The sequence below is a fragment of the Hemicordylus capensis genome, chromosome 10, assembly GCF_027244095.1.
Source record: "Hemicordylus capensis ecotype Gifberg chromosome 10, rHemCap1.1.pri, whole genome shotgun sequence".
In the NCBI taxonomy this organism is placed as follows: Eukaryota; Metazoa; Chordata; class Lepidosauria; order Squamata; family Cordylidae; genus Hemicordylus; species Hemicordylus capensis.
This window is the reverse complement of record NC_069666.1, coordinates 29820263-29843320: the sequence shown is the minus strand read 5'-3', so window position 1 is coordinate 29843320 and position 23058 is coordinate 29820263. Positions and strand designations below refer to the sequence as shown.

Below are 23058 nucleotides of genomic sequence, written 5' to 3'. Positions count from 1 at the left end.
AGAAAACAGCCTCACCCCACTCCCCGAGTCCTCCTGGCAATTGGTGCAGAGTTCCACCTTAACATGGAACAAGCAAGCTCTCGTTGCTCTTTGCCAGGTCACCTTCTTCGGAACCCTCGCACGGCCAATTTTACTGCTGTTATTCTTATTTTTATCCTGGCCGGGGAGCAGGAGAGGGGGAGGGAAGAAGCTTATTGGCTGGCCCACGCATGCGCTCTCGCTCGCTCGCTCTCACGCACACACACACACACACACACACACTTTCTCTCCAACGCCAAAAGAAAACAAAAACACAATACCCTGTCAGTTTGCCTCACATTGCTGCAAGGCAGCTTAAAAGCAACAAACTGCGCCCTGAGTAAGGGAAAACAATAATACTAGAACAACTTTACAAGGAGGTAGTATCAAACAGGAGTTGCCTGGGGACGAGGGGGGAGCCCGGGCCCCCACCCGCAAGACTGTCCAGCCAAGGCGGCGGCGGCTCCTCCCTTCCCGCAGAGGCCCTTCTGCAGCGCCAGCCGGTGCGCGGATCGAGCCCGGGATCTTCACGGCCAGCGTCTGCGTCTGAGCCGGAGGCAGGATTCAGCACCCTCCGAGCCCGGAGAAGCTCGCCCTGACGCCCAGAGCGGGACGGAGGGCACCCCTGCCAGCCAGGCCCAGCCGGCTCGGAGCCCGCCGCCGGCCCCCCGGTCCCCCAACCTGCAGGGCGCATTTAAGGCACCTTTTCTGCACTCTGAAGCCGCTTCAGGAATACTAGAAAAGGCATAAGGCAAAACCGTGATTTAATCTTCTAGGTCAGGGAAGGCACCATTGCGGCGAAGTCCCCGGCATGACTCGCTACTGAGCGTCAACGGGTGGGTCTGACCAAATGGAGAGGGGCCGGGCTGGCCGCTGAGCCCCCCAGATTCAGCCCGGCACCTCCTGACGACAAATGCCGGGTGGATGGCATCACGCGGAGGAGGAGGAGAAGGCACTGTCCGAGGCAGGTTGGGGCAACGGGGCAACGGGGCTGGGGCGGGCCTCCGGGGCTCATGAGGCCGAGCCCAGGCAGGCAGAGCTCGCCCGGTGCTCCCGGGGGCCTGCGGGAAGCCGTCTGGAGGGCGCCGCGCCCGTCCCAAGGGCCCCTCCTCCTGGCTCTCCGCCCGCCTCGCCCTCCCCTCCCCTGCTGGACAGCCCTGCTTGCCTCCCCACACAACTCCTTGGACCACACGCGCACATTCACACACAACACCGGCGGGGCGGGGCGGGGCGGGGCGGGGGGGGGAGACGGTACTCGGAGGAGACGAGCAGGAAGCAGCGACTCGGGACACGCGCGAGGTAATTCTTCTTCTTCTTCTTCTTCTTCTTCGGAGTTCGCCACCCGGCAAACTGAGGTAGATAGACAGCAAAGGCACCCCCTTTGCTCCAGCGACGGCGGTCTAGCTCTGGAGAGAGACTTCTCCCTCCTCCTTGCTTCGACTCGGAGAGCGCGCCTCTCTTTTCCCATTGCTGATCATCGGACATTCAAACGAGTGAGTTTTTTGCACGACAAGACGAAAACAAGAATGGCCAAGAGGAACACGGGGCCACCCGAGGGCGCCCCACTTAAAGCTTTGGCTCCCTGTTCACGGTCCCCGGCGCCCGCACGTCTCCTGGCCGGCCCCTCAGTTCTGTCCCCTGGGCGGCAGCTGGAGAGGCAGCCGGCAGCGTGGGCCAGGCGGCTCCTCGGAGGCCCTCGCGGCTGGGCACAGGGTCCCACACGAGTCCCTGCCGGCAGCAGTGTCGGAGGGCGCTGGGGCCGCCCCGAGGCCTGTGGAGGGGGGCAGCTCCTCGCTGGACTCGTGGGAGAACCTGCCCGAATCGCCCGTTTCGTGGCTCCCTTCGCTCTGGGCAGAATGCTCCGTGTCGGCGGCAACAAGGCGGAAAGGGGCCGGGTCGCTCGGCGGCGGCTGCTCCGGGGAGCCCTCCTGGCCAAGGAGCACGGCTGGGCCGGACTGGTACACGCAGCAGGCTGCTGGGGCGAAGCGTCCTCCTCGCTGGGGCTGGAGGGAGCACAAGGGGGAGGGGAGGGGAGGGGAGGGGAGGGGGAGCCGGTCAGCCAGCCTCGCCCCCCCTCCCCAACACAAAGCTGCCCCTCCAGCAGGCTGGGCGGGGGGGGGGGGGCAGCACGCAAAGGCTCTTCGTTTTGCACGCGGCTTCCGGAAGGGTTAGGGTTAGGAGAGCCATCTTGCCAATGCATCCGTGCAGGACACCAACCTGCATCTTCCTCCCTAGGACCAAGCTGGGCCGGGCCGGGGGTTGGGGGGGGGGCGTTTCTGCGACTGTGCACAGGGCTGACCGGGTGGCACCCAAGATGTCATCCTGGAACCAGCTCCCACCTCCTAGGGCTGCACTTTTAAAATTGTCCCCTTCCCTGTTCTGGAGCTGGGCAAATGGATGGATTAATGGGAACCTAGGGAGCTGCCTTCTGCGGAGTCAGACCCTTGGTCCATCTAGCCCAGTACTGACGACCCTGACTGGCAGCAGCTCTCCAAGGCTGCAGGCAGGGGTCTCTCCCAGCCCTGCCTGAAGATGCTGCTGCCAAGGCGCCAGCCTAGGGCCTCAGAGGCTCTTCCCCATCATCCCTTTTGGAAGGGTGGTATAAAAATTTTAAATAAATAAAATTAAATAAAAATCCCATCAGGGGAGTATTGTTCAGTCTCTCATCCAAATGCAAGCCACGGCGGACCCTGCTTGGCAAGGGGGCAGTTCATGCTTGCTCCCTCGAGACCAGCAGAGCCACACGTGCAGCAGCGCTATCACGAAGGGAAAGGCAGCTCATCTGCAGCAGGACACTCTGCGCATGCTCTGCAGGGCTGTCCCTCCAGCGGCACCACCAGGAGGAAGCTAAGCTCGCCCCACAGCTGGCCGACCCACAGTCTCAGTCTCTCTCTCTCCGCACCCCCACCGGCCCCGGGTGTGCTTGCACGGCTGCAGACCCCCAAGCTGCTCAGACAAGGGCAGCAGCCGCCAGTCAGGGATTCCCGGGTGTGGGTGGTGAGAGTTGCAGTCAACCACAGCTGCAGGGCCGCCCAGCTGGCTGCAGCCACCTGCGCCCTAGGATGTGCTGACCCCCCAAGGGAGCCAGTGGGCCTGCCGGGGATCCTGCAGGGGGGGGGGCTGCTCTGGAGCTTCTTCTCAGCTCCGATAGCCTGCCAGGCAGCAGGTCTGCCCTGACGTGTGGCCCCAGGCCCTCCGCAAGGAGCAAGCAAGCAAGCAAGGAAGGCTGCCTGAGCTGTGCTGGGGGGGGCTGCCCCACCCCCGGGGAATTGCACTCCCTGGCCCCCACCGCACAGGAGTAGGAGCAGCTCCCTGCAGGAGACCAGCATGGAGAGGGAGGCGGTGCTCATGGCCGTCTCCCGTCCGTGCAAGGCTGAGAGATGGCGTTCCAGTGACATCAACCTTTGCACGGGCCATCCTGATGGCCACAGGGGCAGAGGTGGCTGGCGGGGATCTCCGGCCCTGCCCCTGCTCGACTCGATGGCCCCGGCGTGGCCGCCTGCCAGGCCTCTTCCTTTCCTCCTGGAGAGAAGATGGAGACACCGCCCTGACCCTGACCCTGACCCTGGACAGGAGCAGGCCTTCCCTCTCTCCAAGGCATCCCACCCGCCACCTCTCAGGCTCTGGGATCTCTGGGCCTGGCGTGGGAGCTCCCCTGGGCCCTGCTGCCACGCGCGGCCCTTCCCCCAAAGGCAGAGGAGCCTCACGCCCCAACAGCTCACCTCTCCCTCCTTGGCCGCCGCCCTCAAGTCCTGGAAGAAGAGCCACTTCTTCCTGCCACGCTTCTTCTCAATGGGGCCGTAGCGGTTGATAACCAGGTCGGTGCCACCCTAACCGGCAGAGGGAAAGGGCATGAACTCCACAGCATCGGGGGGGGGGGCGGGATCAGGGTCACGTGGGCAGCAGCCCAGAGGGCAGGACAGCGGCCACCTCCAGCCAGAAAGCGGCCACCCCGTGCTCTCTCGGCAGCTGCCGGCTGATGCCCGCTGAGCTGGGAGCAAGCCAAGGGTCCTCCCCACTTGGGTCCCCAGGTCTGGCTGCGGGAGGATGGGAGTTGTAGTCCACCCACATCGGGGGGGGGGGACCCACGTTGCAGAAGCCCTGGAGGAAGCCTTCCTGCACAGAGGACTCCGCTGCACGCCTTGCCAGTCCTCCCGGCTGCTGCCAAAGAGGGATATCCGGGGATGCCAAGAGAGATCCTGCATTGTGTCTGATGCGGGTGTGTGTGTGTGTGTTTGTGCTCCTGCCTGTGCTGACCTGCTGAGCTTGAAGCTCGGTGGCTGGGAGGGGGCCCTGCCCCGCTGAAAGAGAGGCCACCGGGAGGAGCAGCCTTCTGACTTGCCCTGAAGCCACGGGGGGGGGGATGCCTCCTCCTGACCTCCTCCGCCTGGCCCCCAGGGGCCCTGGCATGCAGAAGGCCCCCGGTTCCCTCCCTGGCAGCAGCTCCAGGTAGGGCTGGGAGAGACCCCTGCCTGCAGCCTGGGAGAAGCCGCTGCCAGTCAGGGGAGCTAGTGGGGAGCTCGAGGGCCCTGTGGTCCGACTCGGCAGGAGGCCGCCGCTTCCTCTCTTCCTACCTGCTTCGGGCTCAGACTGGCCCACTGGGCAACGGGGCAAATTCCCGGTGCGCCCCACCCGCAGGGTGCCCTCGGCAGCAGTGAGCGCTCCCACCCCTCAGTACTCCCCCCCCGCTGCTCGAACCCTGGCACCCTCCCTCCCCCCCCCATCCCACCGCCCTCTCCGTGCCCCCTCCCCGTCCGGCCCTGACGTGCTCAGGGCCAGTTCCACCACCGGAGGCAGGCGGCGGCTCTGATCCGTGAGCAGCGGCAGGGCCGGGGAGGAGGCCCCCCCGCGGAGGGCCCGGCTGGGGCCTGGTACCTTGGCGTCCAGGAAGGTGTGGCCCTCCTCCACCCCCGGCAGCAAGGCCTCCTCTCCGTTCTCTGCCGCCCCTTCCACGCTCTTGCCCGCCGCCGCGCTGGCACCGACCGAGGAGCTGCCCTGCGGAGAGAGCCGGCCGGAGCCGCCTCGCTGGGGGCATTTGGGAGCCAGCGTTTTCCTGCACAAGAGGAAGTGGGTTAGGGTTAGGGTGGCAAGCGCCCCAGCCGGAGGCACAGGACAGACGGGGGGGGCGGGGAGGCAGGGCCAGGGGGCACCCGAGGACTCTGGTGGGCTTTGCAGACAAGCAGGGGGCACTTGCTCCTTAAAGGCGCACACACACACACACCCCGACACACACCCCAGCTCGGAGGGCAGTCAAAGGGCCTCCAAACCGGTCCGTGCACATCACAGAGACACCCCTCAGGGCCGCCTCCCGTTGCAAGCTGCCCAGCCCCACACCCCACAACCCCCCAGGCCCCCCTCCTGCAGGCACAGAAAGGCCTTTGAGCAAAGGAGGAGGGTCCCAGAGGTGCGTGGACTCGGGCCACTGTGGCTGGGGAGGATGGGAGTTGTAGTCCAGCCACATCCGTGGCTTGAGGGCTCCGCCCCTTCCGTCTCTCAAGACCCCCCCCCGGGGCCTGCCGCGGCAAAGAGGTGCCCCCACCCCCGCCCCAGGCTTACCTGGCCTTGCTGCGGTAGATCAGGATGAGCACACAGACCGAGATGCAGGTCAGGGCGATGCAGACGCCGGCAATGATGCCCGTCATGGACTTCTGGTCCAGCTGGTAGTAGCCGGAAGAGGCTGAGGAGGAGAGACAGGCAGAGGCCCCGCTTGTGCCTTCTCCAAGCCACAGTGCCCCCCACCCCACCCCACCCGCTGAAGCCTGGCAGTGCTGCAGGGCCAAGGCAATGGCAGGCCCTGGAAGGCTGAGGCCACACGACTGGGCTGCACGGAGCCATCCCATGGGGCAAAGAGCTGGCGGCTGCTGGGGGGCATTAAGAGCTGCCAGTTGGGAGGGTGATCTGGGCCTCGGCTTCCAAGGGGGTCGGGGGGTGAATCTCAGGGTCTCTCCTAGGGGTCCGGGAGCCCCCTTGCCTCCCCCCCTTGCCCAGTGGCAGAAGCCTCCGTTCCACACTGTAAATGGGGCCTTGCATGGAGGGGTGCAGACCCCAGACCCACAAACGGTCACGCGAGGCAGCTCAGGAGGAGGGAGGGCTGCCTGGGGGGGCTGGGAGACTCCACAGGCAGCCACCCCCCACTCCCGAAGGAGGCCCCCAGGACCTCCTCCCCCTCCTCCTCCGCTCCCGGACCCCCTGGGGTGGGGCGTGTGCTGCCGCCACCCACTTCTCTCTCTTTTCAGCCCCAGACCTGAGCCCTGGCCGGAAAGAAGCCGCCTTTTGAGTCTGTGACTGCGGCAGCTGCCAGACTCCCCCCACGGCCTCACCGTCTGGGGCACGCAGGTGTAAGAAGGGGGTAGCTCTGGGGCTAGCCCCGCCGGGAGGGCCGTTCTGCCCCCCAAGACCGTCCTCTCACACGGCCAGAAATCACACACGCAACTTCTGGCGGGGGCAAGAGCGGGCGCTTTTCTTTTTGGCCACTGGCCAGTCACAGGGAGAACAAGACGCCAGCACCCTCCCCCCCCCCGCCATGAAGACACCCTAAACGTGCAGCAGGGCCGGGGCACCGTGCTTGTGGGGGCGCACAGCGCGTCTGGGCGGAGGGGGCGGCTGCAACTGGGGACGCGCCCCCAGCCGGCCCTGCGTTTCCCTCCTCGCCTCCCACGACTTGGCTTCCCAAGAGGGCTTCACCAACTCCAGGCCCCTCGTGCAAAAGACGCGCGCGCCAAGAGGGAGGCCCAGACGCTCCCCCGCAGGGCTGGCGCTCACCGCTGTCCGCCGCATCTGCCGAGTCCAGGCGTTTGGGCCTCTGGTTCGACTCGGGGGCGTCTCGGGGCAGGACAGCCAGCTCCACCGCGCTGGAGAACGGCCCCTCCCCGACTTCGTTGGAGGCTGCTATCTGGACGATGTAGACATTCCCCGCCTCGAGGTTCTCCAGCAAGGCCATCGTCATCCTCCCTGCAAGGAGAAAGAGGCCCGGGGCCTGGCAGTGGCGGCGGCAGCACCGTGGCAGCCCCTCCCAGAGGACGGCCAGACGGAGACGGGACTCCCTGCCTGTGGCCGCCCAGCACGCCCAGGGAGTCCGGATGTGTGGGCTGCATCCCGAATCCAAAAGAGCAGCCTTGCTGGGCGAGGCTCAAGGCCCACCGAGACCTCTCTGGGGAGCCCACGGCCAGCTGGCCTTCAGAAGCACCCTGCCTCTGAGCCTGGAGGTCTGAGTCTGGCCATCGCCACATCCCGTGGCCACAAATTCCGCAGACTAATTATGCGCTGGGTGGAGAAGCACCTCCTCTGGCCTGTCCTAAATCTCCGGGCATGCAGCTTCACAGGTGGCCCCTGGGGAGGGAGGGAGGGAGGGGGGTCCTCTCTCTCTCTCTCTCCACACCATGCATCACTTTACAAACCTCGATCATGTTTTCATCTAGGGGCCATTTGGCATTGGCATGAGATTGCAAGAGCCCCCCCCCAAGTCAACAGCACTGCCCCCCCTCCTTCTCTGCTGGCTATTACAACCCCCCCCACACACACACCTTCCTACCTGCTGCTCTAGGAGTGCCCTCTGCTGGTCAGACATAGACACAGCAGCTAAACTGAGAAATGCTGCTTGGCGAGGAAAGAAACCAACCAGCAAGTGAAGGAAGCAGCTTTTTCCCGCCGCCACCGTGTGCAGGCAGAGAGCTTCGGGCTTCTGTTGGGCCACAGATCATCCAGGAGGCCTGCAGGGCTGACTGAATTTGGGGTTGCATGGGTGGGAAAGGAACTTGAAAGCCAGGAGCGAACTTTGGGCTGAACAAGCGGCCATCCTTTCCCAAGCCAAGCGAGGCATTGCTGCCTGTGGCTTACCTTCCCTGTGCAGGACCTGCCATTCTCCAGCGATCCACGCTTTTCTAGACGCGTAGAGGATAGTGTAGCGAGAGACCACAGTGCCCTGGCCTCCCGGCGGCTTCCAAGACACCAGAGCCGTGGCGTCCTCGATCAGCGTCACCTTCACTCCCAACGGGGGACCGGCTGGCGCTGTGGGGACAACCAGGGAGCATCGCTGGGGCAGCCACACTCACAAGCCCTTGTGTGGAAGCAGCACTAGCCCGAAGAGCTCCAGTCTGCAACCCTGCTCCCATCCCAAGAGAGCTGGCCTGCAAGGGGACGCCAGGGAAACGGCCCTCGGGCTCAGCGAGGAGCATGGCGGAGCAGGTTGATACCCTCTCCAACAAAGAGCAAAATGGGTCAGAAGACGACGACGAGACAAAGAAGCCCAAGGGAGACACCGGCAGCAGCCCCCGAGGGACGCTGGGCCGGGCCGAAGAGGCTCCGTTGCTCTCCTGCTGCTCAAGGCGAGAGGGCCCCCACTGGACAGGCGGCCTCTTGGGCCGGGCAATCCTCATGGCCATAGGCACCGCTTCAGAAAAGAGAAGCTGCTCAGATTGCCCCGAGCCCCTCTTCTTAGTGGCACTTTAAAGCCGGCACTCCGAAATCCAGGGCTTGGGCACCAGATCCCGAGCATGTGGGACCCGTCCACAGGCAAGCATCTGGCCACAAGTGTGGCCAGCATCGTCCAAGGGTCCTGCCGGGCTGGCGGGCGGCATCAGCCGAGGGGCCAAAGTGCAGGCACCGAGAGACGCAGCGGCAGCCTGCCCAAGGGCTGGCAGGGAGCCCCATGTGGTGCAGCCCTCTGTCCCGGGCCATGCCTGAGCCCCTCACCTTCGGGAAGGGTCGCGTGGTAAACCACCGGACTCCAAGGGCTGGACAGCTGGTCCACGTGAAGCCGGACTGCAAACTCATACTGGGTGCTCGGCTCCAGCCCCTGAACCAGCATGCGGGTTTCTGACCTGGAAAGAGACACAGGCTCACAAGAGGGGGTCGTCTTCTGTCCAGACACGAGGCCCGCCTGCTCCCCTTGGCACATGCGTCGGCTGCAAAAGGTCTCCGCTGCGGGGGCCCTGCAATGCCTTTGCACCCCTCTCTGGGAGATGCCTTGCAAGTGACCAGCAGGAATGGGTTTCCGGACCGCAGCATCCCCCCTCCTTGTTTGGTGTGTGGCTTCTGACAAGGCGAGCAATACCTTGAGTGAGCGACCTGCTGCCTACAGCGAAGCCAACCCGCCCTTGATTACTGCCACAGGCCTCTGCAACTCAAGACCAAACTTCCAAGACGGACAGGCGCCAGATGCAAAGAACCTAACCAAAAACAGCCCTGCTGGATCAGGCCCAAGAAGGCCCATCGAGTCCAGCACCCTGTGTGGATCTAGTTCACACAGTAGCCCACCTGATGCCCCTGGGATGCCCACAGGCCAGAGGGGAGGGCAGGCCCCCTCTCCTGCTGTTGCTCCCCTGCAACTGGGATTGAGAGGATTCATGCCTCTGAGGATGGAGGTGGCCCATAGCCCCCAGACTACTAGTAGCCATTGACAGACCTGTCCTCCGTGAATTTGTCTAAGCCCCTTTTAAAGCCATCCAAGCTGGCGGCCATCACCACATCCTGTGGCAGAGAATTCCACAGATTAATTATTTTTTTTATTGTTAAATTTATTGTTAAATTTGTATACCGCCTTTCATTAAAACAATCCCAAGGCGGTTATGGGATTATGCCTACATATATTGTTAACCAGTACAATTAAACTTTTCCAAACCTTGCAAGGGTTGCAACAGGAAATCTGACTCACAAGGATATCTTTGCCATGTTAAATATTAGGTAAGATGATCAAACATCCAGCTCCCTTCCCACCCCTTGATCTTTCATATGCTAGGCTCCAATTTTCTTTCCCAGGGAAGCACATTTTGTGATCCTCCCCAACTCCCACACCACATGCAGTGTACAACCTGCCACCTATGAGAAGAATATGCATATTTGCTGCAAAATGGGCTAATTAACAGAAGGTTGAAAAATACTGGCAGGAGCTTTATGCCAGTAGCAGCTCATCAGGGGATGCCAAAGGTTGCTCCTCTCTCCCCTGCCTCACCTGACAGCCACGCTGCCTGCAGGCTGCCATTCATCAGGTAGAGGTGCTACTGCTTATAAAGGTCCACCCAACACCCTCCAGCTCTTCAGACCCGCACATGCAGCATCGATAAATGCAGCAAACCCAGGCAAGCGTCTTGTAGCACCTTAAAGGCTCCCACGTCTATTTCATGCATGCATCTACCAAAGCTTACGCAGAAATCAATTGGGGTTTCCCCCACTCTTCAATAATTATTAAGTCTCAGCAATGTATGGTACCTTTAAAAAAAAAAATTACATGGATGCAGAGCTTGGGAACCTACTTCCTTTGGTCAGTAAGGCATGCAAAACACCTTTACTGGCTGGTCGGACCTTGAAAGGACCTAGAGAGAGTTAGGCACCAGGATCCCCTCTGTTCAGAAGAGGAGACACCAGTCACCAAAGAGCAATGATCAACAAGTTGCCTTGCCACAGTCTGTGGATGGAATGGTGAGGTCTACCCCAGTTTCTCTCCATCCTTTCACTTCCGCTTTCTTGGCACTGACCTTAGTCAGTTGCGACTTTCCTGCAGAAACCTATGCCAGGGACGGGATCACTTTGCCAGTTGTGATCCCGCCCAGGAGCGGACCTTGGTGAACTCTGCCCTGCCCTGCGACGAGGACCCGGCTTGGTCTCTGCAAACTGAGACCTTCTATTCCATAGCGAGAGAGAACAGCCCAGGACCGTTGTGGAGAAAGGGTAATCAATGCAATGACCGAGAATGCAGAGAACAGAGCCAGCAAAAGGGCACCTACGTTTGAAGGTAGAGGACCAGAGAAGCATTCTGCAGCCCCACCGGGTTGCAGCGGAGTGTGTAGTTAATGTCTTGCGCGGAAGTGAAGGCGGGGCGTCCCCAGTGCAGGTAGATCGTGGAGGAAGAGTTGGCTTTGGCATAGAGGTGGTGAGGAGGCGGAGGCGGCGGAACCATGCGGTCGCGGACAGCTGCAGCAAGGACAGAAGGCGCAAAGCGAGGGGCGGCATTAGGGGAGGCCTGCAGCCACTGAAGGCTCTCCCAAACCTAACACCTGGGTTCACAACTCAGGAAGCCAGGGAGGAGAGCGCACCTATTACCCTCCAGGGCTTCTGGCCCAAAGAAAGCCAAGGCCTTCTCACCGCGACGGGTTCCAGCAGGGGGTCCCTCCCCAGGCGGAGTGGGACGGCAGCTCCCGTCCTCCCCAGCCATGAGTGCCAAAGGGGTGCTGGGAACTGGAGTCCAGCCACACCTGGGGACCCCAACGCTTACACAAGAGAGACACCGTAAGAATGATGTGTCAGCACAACTCCCACAACACACAACTGTGGCTGGTACTGTTAGTACAACAATGTCAACACGTACAGACACATCCAGGGGTGCTGACGGTTTGATCTGCCTGGTAGCCGTCTTCCAAGTTGTTATAGGCCAGCAGACGCACGTGGTACTTCCTTCTGGGATCTGCAGAAATAAGAAAATGAAATTCTTTAATGAGCAGCAAGGGGGGGGGGGTCGGGGCGGAGAGAGGAAGAACCAGCCAATCAATCTTCTTTATTAAGGTCCTAGACCAGCATAAGATAGAACAGTAGAGCATGATTCAAAATAACAACAACTTATGGAACCATAAAACTGTATCTAATAGTATAAAGCTAGATTAGAATACTATAACACTGCTATACTTAGACAAGAGGGTAGCTATGAGATTATTAAACAGCTGTATTTTAAAAATGATGAACATATAAAATGGGACATGTATAAAACTAGCTGATCCGCTGCAGAGCATCTGTGCCCCTAGTTCCCCGCTGCCTTCTCCTCCCCTGCTATACAATGCGATACGTGAAGGCAGGTGAGCCAGGAAGAAAGGCATGTGGCTCCCCTCTGCTGACACAGACAGGGAAATCCACCTGTTCAGGGGCCCCTCCGTGTGGACCAGGGCACACCTGGGACGCCCAAGGAGGGCTTAACACCAGCTAACTAAGGTGATCACTGAGAGCAAAATCATCGTGAGCAGAGACTGCCTCTGAAGTCCAGGGGACAGAACCACCCGAGGGGCCCCATTCCCTGGACTTCTAAGCACTGGATCACAGCCACAAGGAATATGTATATACTACTTTTCAACAAAAGTTTCCAAAGCAATTCACATAGAGAAATAATAGATAAACAAGATAAGATGGCTCACAATCTAAACATAGACAGACGCCAGCAACAGTCACTGGAAGTATGATGCTGGGGCTGGAGAGGGCCAGTTGCTCTCCCCCTGCTAAAGGAAGAGAATCGCCACGGTCAAAGGTGCCTCTTGGCCCAGTGAGCGGGGGGGGGGGCCCAATCACGAGCTCAGAGGGCAACGCCTGAAGACCCAAACTTCAGAGTCTCTCACTGAACTCTGCCTGCTACCAGCCAGCCCCACTTGCTGCTGGGTGGTGGGTTAGGGTCACACCTTTGCAGCCCCGGGAACTCAGCAGGTGGCAGGAGCCCCAGTCTCCTCAGACAGGAGGCCTTGGGGGGCAGGCAGAAGTCTGCTTCGGTGCCCTTAAAAACCACCACCACCACCACCACCAAGCATACCCAGCTAGTTCTCCAGAGAGCCCATACATGGATGAGCTACCCACTCCATTTATCCGCACAGCAACCCTGTGAGGTAGGTTAGGCTGGAAGGGAGCAACTGGGCCAAGCTCACCCAGTGAGTTTCATGGCTGAGAGAGTGATTTGAACGGCCTGAATACTGTTGCCGTGGACGGATCACTCTCCGGTGAAGACGGGACTGAAGGTGGACCCAAGACACCCCGGCAGGGGCAGGGGGCGGTTAGGGGGGTCTGCCCTCGGAGGCTTGTGGGTCCTGGTGGATTCCCAACGGCTCTGGTGGGGCGTTCCCTTCTGAGAGAGCGGAAGAGGCTGCGGAGGCCCTCGTCTCCCTCCGGCGTGAGGAGACTGGCCGGGCGATTGACACGGCTCTGCCCAAACGTCCCTCTTGCAACCCGCCAAGTCCAAGCAACGCCCTGGTATGCTGGCCAGTTGTGGACCATGAAGCGGGCCGGTAGGCGGCTTGAGCGCTGTTGGTGGGAAACTCACAGACTTTTATTGTGTTTTGTATTTTAAAATACAATTAAAAACACATCTTTAAATCTGCCGTTTATATCTGGTAGGTTTTTAGCTTTTTATTAATAACTATTAATTTGAAACTGTTAAAGATTTTTTAAATGTGGTTCTAGCCTGCTCTTATAACCTGTTTAAATTGTATTAATCTTTTACTTTACATTGTATCTATTTTATTAAGGTTGTGAGCCACCTTGAGCAGGAATGCAATGGAGGGGCGAGGGCACAGCCTCGGCCCACTACTACACGCTCACCACTACGCCACGTGGGTTCCGCGTAGAAGTGCTGTTTTGATTATTAAGATGAAGCTATTAATCCAGTGTCACAGGCGTACAAATAGGGGTGGGTGGGGGGTGGGCTCACCATGAAGACCCCACCACCCCGTTTGGAGCAAGACGGGGCTCGCCTGACCCACCAGGAAAGAGCTGGGCTCACCGTGGCCAGGTCAGCTCTGCTGCTTCACTCCTGCAGCTGGAGCACCCAAGAGGTGCTACAGACAGCTACGGGGCGGGGGTGGGGGGGGCGCTTGTCTTTCGGTGGGGAGGCAAAGTGCTGCTGCTCACCCACCTGCAGATGTGTGACCCCCTTGATCCCCTCCCTCCTCGGAGCCAGAAGGATCTCTTTCTGCATCCAGCCGCCAGAGGGAGCCCCTCGCTTTCCCTGGAAGGATGCTGGCTGTGTCCACTTCCCCACTTAATTCAATGGGTCTTTCTCCCGGGTAAGTGGGGATGGGATTGCAGAAAAAGTCCTGGGGACGCCCAAGAGTAGGGCTCCCTACCAGCAATATCTCTAGCAGAGGTCCAGACTGCAGCCACCAGTGAAAGAAAAGCACGGAGAGAGGGAAAGCCAGATTGGACCAAGAGACAGGCACCTTGCCCGATACCTGAAGCTGTAGAGAAAGGCACCCCAGGAGAACTCCCAAGGACCTCCTGGCTCTCCCAATCTCAACGGTGATTTTGCCACACTTCTTTTAATGAAGAAGACATGCACAGCAGTTAAGAATTTAGGAACCCAAGAACATCCCTGCGGGATCAGGCCCAAGGCCCCTGCAACTGGTACTCGGAGGCATCCTGCCTTGGAGGCTGGAGGTGGCCTATAGCCCTCCGACTAGTAGCCATTGACAGACCTCCATGAAGCTATCCAAATCCTTAAAACCAGCCAGTTTGTTGGCTGTCACCACATCTTGTGGCAGAGAATTCCACAAGTTCATTATACAGTACGTTGTGTGAAAAAGTACCTCTGTTTGCTGGTCCTAGATTTCCTGGCAATCAGTTTCATGGGATGGCCCCTGGTTCTAGTGTGATGTGAGAGGGAGAAGAATTTCTCTCTCTCCACTTCCTCCACCCCATGCATGATTTTAGAGACCTCTATCCTTCTCCCCGCAGTTGTCTTTTTCTAAACTTAAAAGCCCCAGATGCTGTAGCCTTGCCCCGCAAGGAAGGTGCTCTAGGCCCCTGATCTGGGGCCCTTCCGCCTCAGTTGGCGGAAGGGGCAGGACGCCCCCTCCCTGAGCAGCGCAATGAGGACACACCCATTGCCCAGCCCACTTAGTGCAGCCGCCACCGCCGGAGAGTCCTCCTGCTGTCCAGGGGAGCCTGGAGGCCTCCGAGGGAAGGGACGGCAGAAGACGGCTGACGTGATGCTGTGCGTGGCCAGTCAACGCTGCAGCGGCCACCCCGGCCAGTGAAGAGCTGCAACCTTCTTTCCCTGACAGAGCCTTAAATAGCTGCACAACAGGCAAAAGTTGAGTGTACAGCTTTCCACTATGGTTACACATACAGCTGCACCTGCTGGATGTCTACCTGTCCCACAGCTGTTACAGTTCCTGACAGGAAAACAAAATGGCCACTGCAAATATGCCTGACAGCTTAGATTTAACCAGAAGGAGAAATCACCATGCTCTGGTCTTTAAGAAAGAAAGAAAAGAGAATCATCCACTCCTTCCCAACAAACTTCCTAAAACATCCAAGTGCTCCTAGGAACTGGTCTGAAAGCTCTGTGCAACAAATCTCAGAGACTTTGAGCAGCAGCTCTGGAAGCCTCCCGATTCAGCCCTTCTGCTTCCTGATCCAGCCACCTAAGGTGCCACATTCTGGGTATGCCCGGGGGGGGGTGCCAAGCAGGCGCTGGGGAGAGCAGAAGTCTGCCTCTCTTGCCAGCCTTGGGTCAGATCAGGGGTTTGGAGAGAGTCCCAACTGCCGACATTCATAGCAACTTTGTAGAAAAGCATCTGCTTACAAGGCTGTGGGCAGCCAGGTTGATCCATGGCAGAAATACCCCCCCCCCAGTGCACGGCACCAATGTAGGGCAACCCCTTTCCAAGGGCCAGTAAAGAGCTCTTCTCTGAACTCGTAGCAGGATACAAGGGGGGGGGGCTGGAAGCTCGCAGGGCGCTGGGTCCTGAGCAAGGCCTCCCTCCCCCTCCTCTGGCATCTGTTTGCAGATTCCCTGGCGGAGGTCACAGAGCTGCCATCCCTGAAATCCAGCCATTGTGTGTGCCTCAGATGCTCCGTGTGTGTGTGTGTGTGTGTGTGGCTGGCTCCAAAGGCCTTGAAAGGAGGCAGAGCGGAGCCCACAGGTCAGGGCGAGATAAAATCAAGGAAGAATCCAGGGTCAGGACCAGGAGTGGCTTTTCTCTTCCCTCGGAGCAGAGGAGCTGCCCGCTCCCAGCACCCTCCCATTCATGACTGGGAAAGGTTGGAGCAAGCAGATGTAGCTGGGGGGATCGGCACACTGCTGGGTCCGGTTTTGCTTCTGAAATCTGGGGCAAGTGCGGTGCGGAGAAGAGCCCTATAAAAATAACCTGCGGCAAATTCCTCTCCAATCTGGCCAGCAGTGGCCATGCTCCTGTCTGTGGTGTGAACATCTCCAGTCCAGCTGCAAAGACTGCTTAGGAGGGACAGAGATGGCTCCTCAAGTGCGGAGGAGCAAGACGGGCTCGAGAAGATAAAGCAAGGTTTGGCAGGAGGGAGGGAGGCACTGAAGCCACGTTTCAGCCGAGTGGCCTGCGTGTCCTTTAAGGGCGGCAGAAAGGAAGGCTCATGTGGAGAGGAGGATGGGTTTCTAAGGCCAGGGGAGCTCTGCAGCCCAAGGTCCAACTTTAATTGAATCTTTTGTGTTTCCGCAAAACTCCCCACTCCATTGTTGTGGCGGTGGTGGAGTCTGGCTGGAGAGCGCCTGGGCTGCCTGGCCGGGTGACTGGGCTGCCCCCCAGCCCGTCCCCTCCGACACAATACACTCCAGATAATTATTCAAGAAGAGGCCGGCAGCAAGGGCTGCTCTGACATCTGGGTCGAGGCCTCTGACCCCGGATCTGGGGCTCGGCAAAGTCTGCTCCAAGCAACAGAGGGGCAGGGGGCCTGCCCAGGAGGGGGAAGGGTGGGAACAGGGCAGCCGAGGCAGAAACCCTAGACGGGCGGACGGAGCGCCGCCATGTCGATACACCAGAAACCGATTACAAGAATAAGCAAATACGTTGCGAGCTCAAGGCCTAAACAGAAAGCAGCGAGCAGGCGGCAAAAGGCAGGAGGGTGGGGCTTCAAAGGCAAGCCAAGCCGGCACTCTCCCTCCCTCTTGCGGGCACCACTTCTGGGAGGGTGGCAGGGGGGCCTCCAAAACTGCTTCCTCTCGGGCAGGAGATTCTGCACACGCGCATGCGCGCACCCCCCCACACCCCCTTATCAGGGCATCTCTCCTAGCCCTCTTTTGATAGCTTGCTAGTGCTCTAAAAACATTCGCCACTTTCGCTAGAATGCTGATTCGTAAATATCGTGCAATTGATGCCTAGGTCGTTTGGGGCAGTCGGCATCGAGGGCGCAATAAGCCATGACTCCCCACAAGCAGCGCCCCCCCTTCCCTCCTCCGGTGGGGAGGAGGCTGCAACCAGCAGGGCAGAAACCCTGCCGGGCTTGACCAAGTGTGGGCTTGCTAGAACGCAGGGGGCAGAGTGGCGGCTCCTCCGCCCCATCTCCAAGGACAGGCCTTCCCTCTGCAGCCGCCCCCTCAAAGGGCCTCCGGACAAGCAGCGCCTCCCCCCCCCGCATTGTCCGGGCAGTAAAAACATCACTCCTCCTCCTGTCCACATCCACCCCCAGCAGCTTGGGGGGGGGGAGGCCACACTTGGGTCCAAGCTCTGCTTTCCCATGCAAAGGTCCCCAATTGCTCTGGGAAAAGACTCGGGCCCTGAAAAGCACCAGGGGCTCTTCCATCGGGAGCAGCAGCAGCAGCCTTCACACCGGCCCTATAGATGCTGAGGCTGGGGGTGGCGGGACACACCTGTCCAACCAGAGGGAGGGAAGCTGGGCTGGGCTTTGGGGGGGGCGTCCGAATGGGTCGGCCACAATTTGGGGCCAGCCAAGCAAACCAGGGCCAGGACCCAGGCCTTGCCGCAGGGTTGCCAGCCACGGTGGACGCTCCCTGGCTCAGCCTGCTGTCTGGACTGCCCAGCCATGGCAAGGGCCATCCTCCTGGTCACCTGGTGGCAAGCATGGATGGTCCTCTTTGCTGAGCAGGGCTTGCCTTGGTTTGCCTTTGAATGGGAGACCATATGTGATTCCCTTGAGGGGATGATGGGGCCGCTCTGGGGAGAGCATCCGCGGGCCCCACGTTAGGCTGGCCAAGTTGGGGGGTTCCGCTCCTACCTCCAGGGCCGTGCCCAGAAGGTGGTGCTGGGGGGCTGCTGCTCAGCCCCTTGGCAGTCATGCGGTGGGGTTCCACAAGGGTCCATTCTTTCCCCGATGCTGCCTAACATCTGCATGAAACCGCTGGGAGAGGCCATCTGGAGAGTTGGGCTGAGGTGTCACCACTACGCAGGTGGCGCTCAGTTCTCTCTCTCCTCCTTTTCACCAGACGCAGGGGAGGCAGTGACTGTCCTGAATGGGTGCTTGGATCCAGTGATGGACTGGATGAGGGTGGACAAGTGGAGACTCCGTCCAGGCCAGACAGAAGGTCTGCTGCTTGGTGGTTCCTCTGCCCGAGCGAGTGAGGTCCAGCCTGTCCTAGGTGGGGCTGCACTCCCCTGAAGGACCAGGCTCGCGGTTTTGGGTGCTCACCAGTCCAGCCCTGCCCAGTGGCTTCTGTGGCTCAGAGCGCCTTTTATCGGCTTCGGCTGCATGCCAACGGCGACCTTCCCTGGACAGACATTGCTTGGCTTGGCCACCATTGCTCATGCTCTGGCCACCTCTCGCTTAGATTACTGCAATGCGTTGTACGTGGGGCTGCCTTTGAAGACGGTCTGGAAACTGCAGCTGGTACAAGATTCTTAACTGGGACTGGATGTCGTGATCCTATCACTGGGAGCCACTGCAGGGCTTCGTCAGCTGCAGTGGCTCCCAGTCTGTTTCTGGGCCCAATTCAAAGTGCTGGTGTTAAGCTTTAGAGCCCTAAATGGCTTGGGACCGGGTTACCTGAGAGAGCGCCTTGCCCCGGATGTCCCAGCCTGTACCGTAAGATCTTCTCCGGAGGTCCTCCTCTGGGTGCCCCTGCCAAACGAGGCGAGGTGGGTGGCTACCAGGGAGAAGGCCTTTTCGGTGGTGGCACCCCGTTCCCGGAATAGCCTCCCCAGTGAGGTTCCTCTGGCTTCATCACTTTGTTCTTTTAGACACCAGGTAAAGACCTTTAGGTTCACCCAGGCCTTTTAGATTAGGGTTTTCACATTTGATCTGGTTTTCAACTATTTTAGAATGAGTTTTTAAGATGCTTTGTATTGTATTTTCTATCTTCTTTTCACCTTTTTGACTATGATGATAATGTGTTATATGTTTTTATTGTATGTTTTAATCCTCTGTTGTGAGCTGTCCAGAGAACAATTTGTTATGGGGTGGCTAACAAATACAATTTATTACTTATTATTATATTTCCAAGACAGGGCTGAGAGAGGCTCCTGCCTGCACCCTTGGAGAAGCCGCTGCCAGCCTGTGTAGACCATGCTGAGCCAGAGGGACCAAGGGTCTGACTCAGTCTGTGGCAGCTCCCTCTGCTGCTCTCCCGAGCCTCCTTCCACACAGCCGGGGCGGGAGAGCTGGGCAGGCATGGAGCTCTAAGCCAAGCTCTGCCTGGGAAGCGCACACCAGGGCCGGGGTTCCTATTCAGGGGCGCAGCAGCCACGAACTCGGGGAGGGGACTGGCTGGGAGAGGCCGGCGGGCAGTGCGCCTGTGCCCCAATGCCAACTACCCCCCCTCCCCGGATACCTGTGTAAGGGGCTGAGGCTGGCATCGGGACACGGACTGCTGCCCACTGCCCCCCCCCCCGCCAGCAAGGGGCCTGCTCTGCAGGTGAGAGAGGCCAGCAGGCTGTGAGCCGACGCTGCCCGGTCCGCCAGTGGAGCCCATTTTCCAGGTGTTGAGCCCCGGGTTCTAATCTACGGGAGGGATGATGCCTGCAGCACTGAGGCAACGCAGAACTCTCCGACCCATCTGGCCACAGGCTTCCAGGCCTTTGCAAGCACAGTTCACGGGGCCGGTAGTGACCTTTAAAGCCCACTTTTGCTTGGGGTCTGGTACTTGAAGGATCCAGCTGGGCGAACACTGGAGGCTCCCCTCTGACTGCCTCTGAGGCGAGGTGGGCAGCAAGCAGAGAGGGGGCCTTGGGGGTTGGGGCACCTCAGGGGGGGACTCCCTCCCTGGGGAGGCTCATCTGGTGCCAGCATTGGGATCTTTTGGGCAACAGGTGAAGGCTGATTATGCTCCCAGGGTTGCATTTTCAAAAGAAAACCCTGTTAGTCAGAGGTGCTCTTACCCCTGGACGTCGGGGCCAAAGTCCAGGGCCTCCACAGCCCCTGGGGGCCCCCAAATCCTTTTTGCTCCGTCCCAGGTGGTGTGGCCACCCCGCCAAACATGATGATGCTTAATTTGCAGGGGAGGGGGGGCCTCCAGAGGCTCCAAAATTACCTAGGTGCACCTCTGCTGTTTGGTTTGGTTTTGTTCAAATGTTTTTCTTTTGGAAACTGCCCTGTGAACGGAGTTGAGGACCAGGACTGTGTTGTGCAGGTGTGCATGTGCCTGCATGTGCACACACAGCGACCAACAGCAAACATCAGCCCAAGCTGCCAAGAGAAGGGTCCAGGGATACCGCCAAAGGCACTCTGGGCCGGCATCTGACTCGGGCTGCAGATGTCCCGCCTGGATTCCTTGTGCTCGTCTTCCCTGCCAGGAGGAGGAGCCCTTCCCCCCTTTTGTTGCTGGTCAGTGGACGGAGCACCGTCCCTGATGGCTCCTGCTTTGTAAGATGATCCGGCGGCCCCCAAGACCCGGGCTCTCCATGGAACTGGAGAGAAAAAAGAGGCCACTGCGAGGGAGGGAGGGAGGGAGGGAGTCCTGCCTTTATTGCCCTGGATTCCCGGCCAGCCTGCACAATGGCCAAAAGCACATTTTCGCCATTGTGTGACAGACCTGCAAGTGACTTTTTGGTGACAACCCTGCAATAACTCATCACCACACCAGAGCCAGGTGGAGGGGGGGCCTTGCTGCCACTGCTGCTGCTGCCGCTGCAGGGGAAGGTCCTGCCCCTCCCCCCTTTCGAAATAATCCGGGCGTGTCCCATGGGGATGGGAAGCAGGAAACTTCCAAACCCAAAAGGGTTTTAGCAAAGAAAAATGGAACAAGCAGGTGAGAAAACAACCTGGATCCCACTGTGAGGAGGGGAGCATGGAAAACCCTGCAAGGGAGGCACTCGGCCCACACAGGAGAACTTCGAAAAGAGGAAACAACACTTGGAACAAAAGGTTCCCAAAATGGCCCAGGTTGCTTGCAGCAGGACAGAGCAGCAAGCAGCGTGCCCAGATCCCATCACGAAAACACTCTCTGGGATACAGGCCTCCCCTGCCCACCACGGTTTTACCCACCACGGTTCTGAGTGTCTGCGAGTGGGAAATCCTGACGGGTCTTGCCAACTGTGACCTGAGTATCCGCAGCTGGCGAGGATTTTTGGTAATTTGGGGGGGTTCAGAGGTTCGATCTGCTCGTTCCTCTTGGTGACCCTTGCTGACCTTGCTGTCCCTTGCCAATTTAAAAGGCCTTTGAATGATTCTGGGGGGTCGAAAAAATCTCCAGAGGTTCAACTGCTCCTTCTTCTTGGTGGCTCTTGGCGATATTACAGGAGCTTTTGCGATTTTTTGGTGTGGTATGCTTTCCTTTATTTTTAGGTCTCTTTGTGGTCATGGTTCCCCTACCCGCCTGTTTCCCATAGACTTTAATGCCTCGTCATGGCGAGGTTTTGCCAGAACGGAACCCTAGCAGTTGGCGAGGGTTGACTGGTCCTCGTGGGCCAGGGGGGCGCCACACAAGTCAGCTCAGCTTGCTCCTCTCCCCCCCCCCCACCCGAGAACCACAGTGCTGCAGGCTGCTCCTATGGTCACTCTTCAGGTGCAGCCGCACAGTTAACACACAGCTCTACCTGACAAATGGCCAGCCTGCAGGCAGCGTGGGGGAGAGAGGCGCAATTGGAGCTGCCTCTTTGGCGCCCGCGCCCACACATGCACACACACCCCCTGCTCGCTAGGAGCAGCCACTACGGGCCGGACTCCACACAGCAGTTGCAGGAGCCACCGGGCCCCCCGAGTGCTCCGGAACTGTGACGGGCCCGCAAGCCCAAGCCCGGCTGGGTGTGCGCATTCCTTCTAACCGCAGAGGAACTCTGAAGCAGACACGTGCAGGGAAATCTGCTGGTGCCATGGACCTCCGCGGCCGGCCTCCTTTTGAAAAGGAGACTGGAGATGGGTGGACGGAGCTTTCCCCTCCGGAAGAGGAGGGCAAACCAACGGGATTGCAAGACCAGAAGGCCCCGTCCAGGACCCTGCAGAGGAAGAAGGCGCTGCAAGCATCCAGGGGCAGTTGGGGAGCTGCCTCTAGGCAGCGCAAGGAAGAGGGCTGCCGATGGGCCGGGCTCTGCCTCTGCTCCAGCGGCGGCGGCAGCAACCCGCCCTCCGCGGACCCCGTCAGCCGCCCGACCTGCCGAGCCTCTTCTTCCCCACAATACGTCTTTGCACACTGACAGAGGGAATCCATTCAGGGCACCCAGGCTTCCCCTCCAGCAACGAGATAAATTTCCTTTCAGAACTAACATTTCTCTGCGGGGCCGTCCTGGGCCCTCGGTGACACTTTGACCTCTTGGTGCAGCAAAATGAAAACACCATCTATCATCCCTTACACTCCTGTGGCAATCCGGGAGGTGGAGGCTTTCATTGCAAAAACATCTGTGAGCGACCCTCACCCAGGCAGGCAGGCCGGCCGGCCGGCAGCAGATCCGCTGGGCTTGGGAGTTCTGCTCTGAGCCCAGGAGGGGAGCAGGTCTCCCTCGAAAGAGGCCCAAAGGGGCGCGGAGACACGGCCAGCCCTTCCTGCCCCTCCCTGACGCCAAACGCCAGCCACACGCCTGACACTGGTGCAGATTCGGAGGCCACGCTGCTGCCTGACATTTACTGCTGTGTAAACCCCAAACCCTTATGGGTCAGCCCCCCAAAGCTTCCGGTCTTTCCTCTCGTAGCAAATCCCTAGCAGTAATACAGACGGCAGTCCTCCTGTTCCCGTATACACCAAGCCCTTCTCTCCAGGAGCTTAAGGAGTCCGCTCTTCAGCGGGGTGCCTGGCATCATTCCCTCTGTGCAGGACGCAAGCCCCTCTGGTCTCCTCTTGAACAAGCCCTCCCAAACACACTGGTCTCTCTGCCTGCCAGCCTCACTTCCCCTCCAAAGCAGCAAAGGAGTCTCTGCTCCAGCGGGTGCATTCAGGAGGGGCTGCCTCTCACCCTCCTCCCTGCTGAAGTCCCCACCTCAAGAGATCAGCCCTCAGCCCAAAGTCCCCACTGGTCAGGCCAGGCCCAGGCCCCAGAGTCTAGCCCCAAAGATCCTCCACAGAGGATGCCCCCACAAGGGCAGGCAAGGGAGACTTTCTCCCACGAGGGAGAGGGCCTTTTCGTGGTGGCACCCCGTTTATGGAACGGCCTCCTCAGCAGGGCTCACTTGTGGCACCATCATTGTGCTCTCTTAGATGCCAAGCGAATACCTTTTTGTTTA

The 23058-nt window shown here is 59.6% G+C and overlaps 1 protein-coding gene across 2 annotated transcripts in view; it reads right to left on the bottom strand.

The window, feature by feature from the left end:
• Window positions 1–1000: 1000 nt before the first annotated feature.
• PRTG (protogenin) overlaps window positions 1001–23058 on the bottom strand; it is a 73209-nt gene continuing 51151 nt past the window's right edge. Inside the window, exons 12-20 of one of the 2 annotated variants that reach the window (XM_053273188.1) lie at window positions 11321–11416; window positions 10740–10926; window positions 8710–8837; window positions 7855–8025; window positions 6781–6969; window positions 5575–5695; window positions 4894–5071; window positions 3741–3848; window positions 1001–2021 (exon numbers count right to left, since the gene is read on the bottom strand). In XM_053273188.1, the coding sequence (XP_053129163.1) occupies window positions 1644–2021; window positions 3741–3848; window positions 4894–5071; window positions 5575–5695; window positions 6781–6969; window positions 7855–8025; window positions 8710–8837; window positions 10740–10926; window positions 11321–11416 (1556 nt within the window). In that variant the 3' untranslated portion in view covers window positions 1001–1643. The remainder of the gene's footprint in view (window positions 2022–3740; window positions 3849–4893; window positions 5072–5574; window positions 5696–6780; window positions 6970–7854; window positions 8026–8709; window positions 8838–10739; window positions 10927–11320; window positions 11417–23058) is intronic. The other variant, XM_053273189.1, reaches the window with a different exon arrangement.